The following is an 8627-nucleotide window of genomic DNA, read 5'->3' on the forward strand; positions in this document are numbered from 1 at the left end:
TCTACTTATTAATAGAAAAATGCTAGGTTAAGGCACACCACCTAAATTACAGTGTGTTATAGTCAACGAGATAGCCTTTTAATAATATTATTTAATAATATTTATCACATACAGACGATAGACAGCAACTGCAATAACATAAGCGATTGATATTTATTGTCCTCAAGTGTCCTCCAAACCATTGGGAAAACATATTTCTCGCATTCCGGCAGTTGTCACATTACCCCGACAAAAAAAAAACACTGTGGCACATTCGTCGCCTATCTGGGACATGTGACGCAAATGAACTTCTATTCCTTACATTCCTTAGTAGATGTTTAGACACCTGACGAAACAGCAGCAGCACAAAATGTCTCGGAATACCTTGGTAAATTAAATGTTTAATTAAATAATTTTGTTTAGTGAAAGATGGGAACCCTGGAGTGAATCAAAAATCGCTGTTCCTCACCATTATTTTTTTAAGATTTCCAACCCGTTTAGTCGTGACCAACGGACGTCTTTTTGGATGAGGATCAATGCCGCTTTGGAGATCTATTTTCGCAAGGAAAATGTACCGACCGATCAGGAGATCGATTTCCTTGCGGAATCGCTCAAGTTGGAGAGGAAAGTGGTGCACCTTTGGTTCAGCAATCGTCTACAAAAGGAGAAACGCAAGATATGGTCAGGTGTTGTAGGAATTCGATTCGCCGAAATGCTGGTGACACAATCAAAGAAGAAGGCAAGTCGCAGCCAGAACGGGATGGATCTATTTAGTTTTCCACTTCACTTCACCGGACATGCCAGCCATTTCAAGCGTTTTGGTTTCGGTAAGCCTAACCCAGAAATGCTAACCCGAACGGCAATTTTCATGGCGACTGAAAACGGACTGGTGCACCAGAAATTCATCAACCAAATAATCAACTACATCGTCGACGTCAGAGAAAACGACAAGTTTCGATTCCAGCTGGTCGACGAGGATGGCGATGGCCATTCGAATTGCATTTCCGTCTACGACATTCACCACACGGTCGGATTCCGCATTCCATTTTCACTGACGATTGTGGTCACGCCCTACTCCGGTGACTCGGAAGATTCCGACCAACTTTTCAGGGATCGGAAAGTGGCTGAAATGTTTCTCGACTTCATTGAAGCCAAGGACGGAATCAAGGAACTGGACATGATCTGCAACGTCACCGTGGAGACTGGCGAAATCAAACAGCCGTTCTTGTCCATTTTCGGTAAAGACGTTGAGAAAAACATCAACAACTGGAAACTGTCGGTAGATTTCTTGAGCGACAAGGGTTCCTGGCAAGCGGTGGTCCATCACTTCTTCACTGTGCTGGCGACAATGCAGCCCAAGTCTGTGTTATTCACAAAACTGGTGTTGGATGAGAGAAAGAAGATGGCAGCAAGGCTAAATGGACTGGAATCGTTGCTTACTAACGCATCTATAAAAATGGAAGAGATTAACAAAATGAAGGAAATAGTCAAATGTTCCCAAACGCAAATCGAACACGAAATGGAATACGAAATCAACCAGATAAATTACAGCTATTTGCTCCCGAATCTTTCTGCTACGTCAACCATCACGAGATTCTCTCAGATTCCTCAAGAGAACTACGTTGGTATCAACAGTCGGCAGCGGTATGACAACGACATCTACAAAATCTATTTCAAAGCTGAAAAGAAGTTGAAAGACATCAACTCCAAAGGCCAATATTCAGTCAGAAAGTTGCAGAACGAGCTCTTTCTGAATGGAACAGCTGTGCTGGAACATTTCCAGTCGACTTGGCGTTGCATTCGGCAGCTGAACATCATGGCACTTCATGGGAATTCGTTTTTGACACAAAAGGTATTCGATCTTCTCTTTGACGCCGAGCAGCATTTGAAAGAACTCGGCTTCAATGAGCAAAGCTGGAAAATCTGAAGAAAATGAAAAATTAAATTTTGACGAAGACACAGCATTTCGATTTCTGAGTGTACCAAAAGTGTTTAAGAATATGAAATATACTAATCGCTGGAAGTGCAGAAGACAAAACTAAAAAATTACATTTTTGGAAGCCAACTGGGTTTGGTCAATTATTGAACAAGTCCATTCACGTTTCCGGCACAAGTGTGCCGAATACATACGGAAATGTAGCATGGCATGGTTATATAGAATAACTGCGTGTCTCAGAAATGTTTATCGTTAAGTTGGAACCGTTTGCTACTGTATAGCCTCGAAAAAAATAAACAGACAGTGGGTGGCGTGACACATCCTTTCACTGATGGTACCGAACGCTTTCGGGAACCTTTATTCAATTTTTTTGTCGTTATTTTGTGTCCCGCCAAGCATTTACAATTTTCCCACATCTGGTGTTGGTGGGTGGCGGTGAAATATCTCCAAATGCATATTTACTAAGTACTAACCAACTACTAACTAGTAGTAACTCGCAAATGCACGTGAAATGGTTACTTGTGAGTAAATTAAGAGAAAATTATTGAAAATTCGGTTGATTCGGATTCGAAATTTAATTATTTTGATTTGTGCAGGTGCTAATTTAATGTAATTCGTGTGACGTTGTATGTGTCGACTGTCGTTGTATAGGCCCACAATTCAATGTTTGCAACTTTTCTTACATAATAATTTAACACCTGTAACGTTATTTACAGTTCCTACCAGTAAACGAAATAAAACAAAACAAATTTCCTATTTGAAAACATTCCAAATTTCTGGTACACGTGCAGCACATTATTGTAACTGAATTGGACAAGAGATGTCACTCTACGTATCAGGTTTTTTTAAATTTTGGACTACCAGCATTACGTAAGCACATGTGCACACACGAACACAAACTCATTAATATAGGCAAAATTTAATGGAGACTTACGTGTAGACTGTAGAGGCTCATTTGTGCTTTGTTGAGGGTAATAAGACATGGTAGAAACGTGAAGCCTGGCAATGGCTAAATCTTCCGCACTGGGAATATCCAATAAGTTGCATGTGTAATCCTTTCACATAGTGCAGTTCGATAAGTCAAGATCTACTTGTGCTAGACAGTTAAGTATAGGGAAGAGAATATTTGAGGATTGAGACTAATGAGGACAAGAAAGGCTAACAATTTTGCCCTGGTTGCTACCGAGAAACCGAATGTCTTTTGCGGTCTTTTGTTAAGAAGCAAGTCCCCAAAATCGAAAATGGACAAACCGGCAGACGAACCGTTGTCAGTTTTCTATATTTCTGCTGCGTCATTGTCAATATTTCATTAAAGCACTTTTGTATTTTTTCTTTGACGTGTAATATGTGTTGGGCAATTATAATGTATTTAAAAAGAGAAATTATAATTTATTTACGGAAATTTCAGCAGCAGGTTCTCCAATAATTTCCAATCTCTGTAATAAGGCAAATCAAAATCAATGACAGCACCTAGCAAATTGGTTTTGTTCCCCTTTGAATTTTGTGAAATAGAAGAAACTCATTAGTGAAGTTTTATAGATTTTCTCTACAGCATAAAAATTTTGTTGAGCTATAGATGAATAAAGTCTAGACCAGCTTTTCGTTTCAGAGTGTACCTGTATGCGCTTGGTTTGCATTTTACATGCAACAACTGCACGTCTGGTCCATACAGTTCTGGCATATTCGTAATCTATTTTTTTCATCGAGGTGATGAATAAGGAAAAAATAGGAGGAAAGTCTCACTTGAACGACAGGGGGGGGGCGATGAAAAGCAACACACACATTCGTCGATTAGCACGCAAAAAAACAAACAAACAGAACTAAACAGTTTTTTTTAGGAAATGAGTTTCAAACAGAGGGAGACCACCATTCGATCAAGTAGCATCACAATTTTATCTCTTGAAGCATTTCAACTCTAAACGAAAATGAGCGAACAAGCAATTGTAAGTACCTCTTAAAGCTATTCCTGTGTCGTATGTCAGACACATTTTTATCTTTAACCAGTCGATTCTTTTTTCTTGTACACACAATTATATAGTATCGAAATCCGTTCAATCGGAAGCAGAGATCATTGATCAAGTGGCCGGCCAAGAAAGCACTCGAGCAGTATTTCCTCATGCAAAACAAGCCATCTATAGTAGAGATCGCTGGTTTGGCAGAATCGCTCCAGCTGGATAACAAGGTGGTGCGTGTCTGGTTCTACAACCGCAGACAAAAGGAGAAGAGCTCTCGAACGTGCACTACGTCAACATCGATAATAAGGATGGTCCCAGTTGAGCCAAATCACGAAAGAAACGGTGAATCGCTTGCGACTCGTGAGATAAGTCAGCACCGCCATGGAGTCGATTCGTCTGGCAATTTCTCGCTGTTATCAAACGAAAATGTCAAGCGCTTCTCTTTGGGCAAACCCAACGGTATGACCCAACAACGTCGGACAGTTTTGGTGCTGGGAAACAGAGGACTGGTCCACCAGAAGTTCATCAACCAACTCATCAACTACATTGTCAACGTCAAAGAAGACGACAAATTCCGATTTCAGCTGGTCGACGAGCATGACACTGGCAATTCTGGCCAGACGAATTGCATTTCCGTCTACGACATCCACCACGCCGATGGATTCCGCATTCCTTATTCACTGACGATTGTTGTCGTTTCTTATTCCGGCGACTCGGCGGATGATTCCGGACAACTTTTCAGGGATCAAAAAGTGGCTGTCCTTTTCAACAGATTTCTGGAAGAGAAAAATGGCATCAAGGAACTGGACATGATCTGCAACTTGGTGATCAACAACACTGGTGACAACCACCGACGGCCGTTCTTGTCCATTTTCGGGAATGACGTGGCGGACAACATCAATAATTGGGAACTGACTGAGAGTTTTGTAAGCGACAGCCGCTCCTGGAACACGGTCATTCAGCATTTCTTTTCTGTTTTATCAACGATGAAGCCGAAATCTTTAATTCTGACCAAACTGGTGTTGGAAGAGCGAAAGAAGTTGGAAGGAATTGTCGAAATGCTCCAATCTCTCGTCACCTCAGTGCTGGCCAAAATGGAAGAGTTGAACAGGGCCAAGCAATTGATTCAGTACTACCAATGGCAGGTTGAACTAATCAATAAAAAGGTTGATTCCTTGTCCCTGGACAACTTGAAAAGAGAGTCCCAAGTCACGGAATACGAAATGAACTTTAACAACGACCAAAACATCAAAAGCCATCAAGATTATCACGAAGCTGAAATGAAATGGAAGGCTTCCATATTCAAGGGACAAAACTTGGTCAAGACGCTGGAGACCGACCTGCTTAGAAGCGGGACGTCCATGCAAGATAATTTCCATTTAACTTGGCGTTCCATCCAGTGGCTCAACAGCGTCGCTCTTCACGGGAACTCTTTATTTTCTCAAAAGATATTCGACATTCTTTCCAAAGCCGAAGAGTTGCTGAAACAAATCGGTTTTTAGCTAGGCATGTTGAAATTTTTGAATTACCCGCGGTTTTTGAAATTGATTTCTGTGATGGGTTGTGGGGATCTGATATAATATTTGCTCCTAAATTGATTTTCGGTCATTTAAAAAAGATAAATTAATTGGAAATAACCGATTTTGTGATTAAATCCTGTGATTAAATCATGTCAAATTCTGTCCACAAAAATGACCGAATACATTTTTTAAAATGAGCTGTGACCAAATTTTAAAAACGATGCAATATTATTAAGACAACACGCAATAAAACAGGCCTCATCTGAATTTTTCGACAAATTTTAGGCTCATCAGACAAATTATTATTTAAGGTTATACCGAGGGTTATACCCTAGTTTTTGTTAGTCTAGGCAGTACGAATTTTATTGGACCGACAGAGAATCAGGACCCCACTGTTAAGTCGGGTATGATACGGAAAAATCTAGTTTTGGAGAGGAGGTAGGGGAAACATATGCCACAAGGTAGAAATTGCTGCACTTGCTAGTCAAAACGGCCCTGCCCTTTTTCATGTTATTGACGATTCAGTTCTTTCAGTTCACGCAGCTGGCGAACGGACAGCCTAACTGCGTATTCATCATTTTCACAGCGTAGTCGTCTAGAAATTCATTTTCGTTTATATTTGATACAATTTTTTTTTTATTATTGATACCTCGATACCATAAATTAGTTGGACAGATACAGTATCTTTAACTTTTAAAATTCTTGTGATTCTTAATCGATATTTGGAACGGGGCTATATTTATCTGACCCTTCACATAAGCAGTGCCAAAAGAACACCATATGCTACAGAATTTTCGAATTGAAAGGTCTGGAAAGAGCCCTTATTATATTTTGGACAAAAATCTGTTGGTCCGCGTATATAGCTGGCAGGTTGCTGCTTATTTCAACTCGTTCGTTATCCTCTTTGGGCTGTTCTCGGGAGGGGAAAAATTCCGTTTGGGTTCTGGCGGCAGTGTGACGCACAAAGTTGTGTGTCAATTTTATAGCACATGCATCGCCACATTGATAATCTGAATAAGACTTGTATATATATATACACCTTTTGTTGGCTTTAGCAGTTGTGAGACCTATTTCACCCCGACAGGTTTGCCGTCCAGGATATGGTAATGCGTGTACCGAGAAATCGGGCATGGATATGTGTTAAAGTCCAGGTGAAATAAGTCACTCTGCGCATCACCTTTCCACCAAGCAGCAGCCAACAATTTTATTCCGAGAAAAACAAAAACAAAAATGTATTTGAACAATTTTGTAAGTGACAAGTTTTTATTGTATTAACTTTTAATTTCATACTAATTATTCTGTAAGAAGTTTATTGAATGATGCGTTGATTTGATTCAACTTGTTTCTATTTATTATGTGCTCGAACAATTTTGGGGTTGCGTTTTTGACTGAATTTCGTTTTTATGTTCGTATTCGATAGAATCCGCGGACGCGTTTAGACCCGACGGTTATTAGAGTTCTGGAACACCACTTCCAAAATCAGAAAAACCCGTGTGTCGAGGAAATGACTTTTCTGGCTCAATCGCTCCAGCTCGAAAACAAAGTGGTGATCAATTGGTTCAAGAACCGAAAGCAAAAAGAGAGACGCAAAATGTTGTACAGTCACAAAACAACAATCCCAGAAGTGCCATCAGGTAAAATGGTCGAAAACATCCTTCGATCCTCTGAAATGCTTTCGAGGCAATTCAAGAAGATAATAAGAAACCCCAACTTAATGGACGTGTACAATTCGCCTCTAAACTTATCGAACGGGGCGATTTCAAGAAATGTCAAGCGCTTCTCGATGGGTAAACCGAACGGTGCCATCAAACGTTGGACAGTTTTGGTGTTGGGAACCGGAGGACAAATTCATCAGAAATTCATCAATCAAATAATCAACTACATCGTCAACGTCGGAGGAGCGGATAACTTCCGATTTCTGGTCGAAGAAGAGGCTGGCCAATCGAATTGCATTTCCGTCTACGATATTCACCACACGTTCGGATTCCGCATTCCATTTTCACTGACGATTGTGGTCACGCCCTACTCCGGCGACTCGGAAGATTCCGGCCAACTTTTCAGGGATCGGAAAGTGGCTGAAATGTTTCTCGATTTCATAGAAGCCAAGGACGGAATCCAGGAACTGGACATGATCTGCAACGTCACCGTGGAGACTGGCGAAATCAAACAGCCGTTCTTGTCCATTTTCGGTAAAGACGTTGAGAAAAACATCAACAACTGGAAACTGTCGGTCGATTTCTTGAGCGACAACGGGCCATGGCAAGCGGTGGTCCATCACTTCTTCACTGTGCTGGCGACTATGAAAACCGCCCCGCTGTTATTAACCAAAATGGTTTTGCACGAGAGAAAGAAGATGGAAGAGGTAGTCAACAGGCTGCAGCCGCTCGTGACTGCCGGATCATCCAAAATGCAAGAGATGAATAAGGCAAAGCTAACGATCGCCTATTGCGACTACCAACTTAAAATAATAGAGCAGGAAATGTATTCAAATTACATGTCATCTTCAACTGCCTCCGCTAGTTGCACCTGTTCGGAGCTTCACTGCAGAACGGGCCCTGTTGATAACCATTCGGTAATAAATTTTAGTGGCGAGGGTCCGTGGTTTGATAACCCAAATCATGGCGACCCTCAAAGTTATTACTTCGACGAAGCCAAGTGGAATGACATGAAATCAAAAGGACAGCAATTGGTTAAAATACTACAGAAGGACCTCCTTAAAAACGGCAATGCCATCCGGCACCATTTGAATTACATTTGGCGCTGCATCCATCGGTTCAACAAGTTTGCTCTTCATGGCAACTCTTTTTCGAATCAAAAAGTATTTGATCTCCTTCTCGAGGCTGGACAGCACTTGAAGGAACTCAATTTCTAACAAAATTGGCGATTATATGTGTTATTGTTTGCCGTGTTGTTTGGACTGGAGAGTGGTTAATGGTGTCTGAAATGTTTGTCATCTTCAAAAATAAAGCTCATTATTCATTGTTTTGTTCTTTTATCAATTATTACTTGTGATTATTCAATTGAAATTCTATTTGAACAATGTAATCTTTTTGCCATCTGATTTCAAACGTTTCAAATCGCCCGGCTAAAAATGAAATGCTTTGAGTCACAATATTGACCGCTAGATGTCAAATATATTTCGCCCCCCTTTTCCTCCCAACATTAGACACTCCCCCCACATCCCGACCCCACTTTTGTCGGCCTTCTGCAACGGCCTTGCGCAGTGTCCCCTCGGGC

At 41.0% G+C, this 8627-nt stretch overlaps 3 protein-coding genes across 3 annotated transcripts; all 3 read left to right on the forward strand.

Moving 5' to 3' along the window:
* Positions 1-189: 189 nt before the first annotated feature.
* LOC124316006 lies at positions 190-1906 on the forward strand. Its single transcript, XM_046781739.1, has 2 exons — positions 190-367; positions 464-1906. Exons 1-2 carry the CDS (start codon positions 314-316, stop codon positions 1904-1906), a joined length of 1497 nt encoding a protein of 498 aa, XP_046637695.1. The 5' UTR covers positions 190-313.
* Positions 1907-3778: 1872 nt separating this feature from the next.
* LOC124315299 lies at positions 3779-5437 on the forward strand. The gene is made up of 2 exons (XM_046780875.1): positions 3779-3858; positions 3954-5437. The coding sequence occupies exons 1-2, from the start codon at positions 3841-3843 to the stop codon at positions 5370-5372; spliced, it is 1437 nt and encodes a 478-aa protein (XP_046636831.1). The 5' UTR covers positions 3779-3840; the 3' UTR covers positions 5373-5437.
* A 1023-nt stretch (positions 5438-6460) lies between these two features.
* Positions 6461-8369, forward strand: LOC124315294. Its single transcript, XM_046780871.1, has 2 exons — positions 6461-6638; positions 6811-8369. Exons 1-2 carry the CDS (start codon positions 6621-6623, stop codon positions 8260-8262), a joined length of 1470 nt encoding a protein of 489 aa, XP_046636827.1. The 5' UTR covers positions 6461-6620; the 3' UTR covers positions 8263-8369.
* Positions 8370-8627: the final 258 nt, after the last annotated feature.

The sequence above is a fragment of the Daphnia pulicaria genome, chromosome 11 (genome assembly GCF_021234035.1).
Source record: "Daphnia pulicaria isolate SC F1-1A chromosome 11, SC_F0-13Bv2, whole genome shotgun sequence".
Classification (NCBI taxonomy): domain Eukaryota; kingdom Metazoa; phylum Arthropoda; class Branchiopoda; order Diplostraca; family Daphniidae; genus Daphnia; species Daphnia pulicaria.

Bases quoted from the DNA above. Each gene is read 5' to 3' on its own strand.
- LOC124316006 (XM_046781739.1), top strand. From the start codon at position 314: ATGTTTAGACACCTGACGAAACAGCAGCAGCACAAAATGTCTCGGAAT. The intron at 368-463 runs GTAAATTAAATG...TATTTTTTTAAG, and splicing joins AAATGTCTCGGAATACCTTG to ATTTCCAACCCGTTTAGTCG.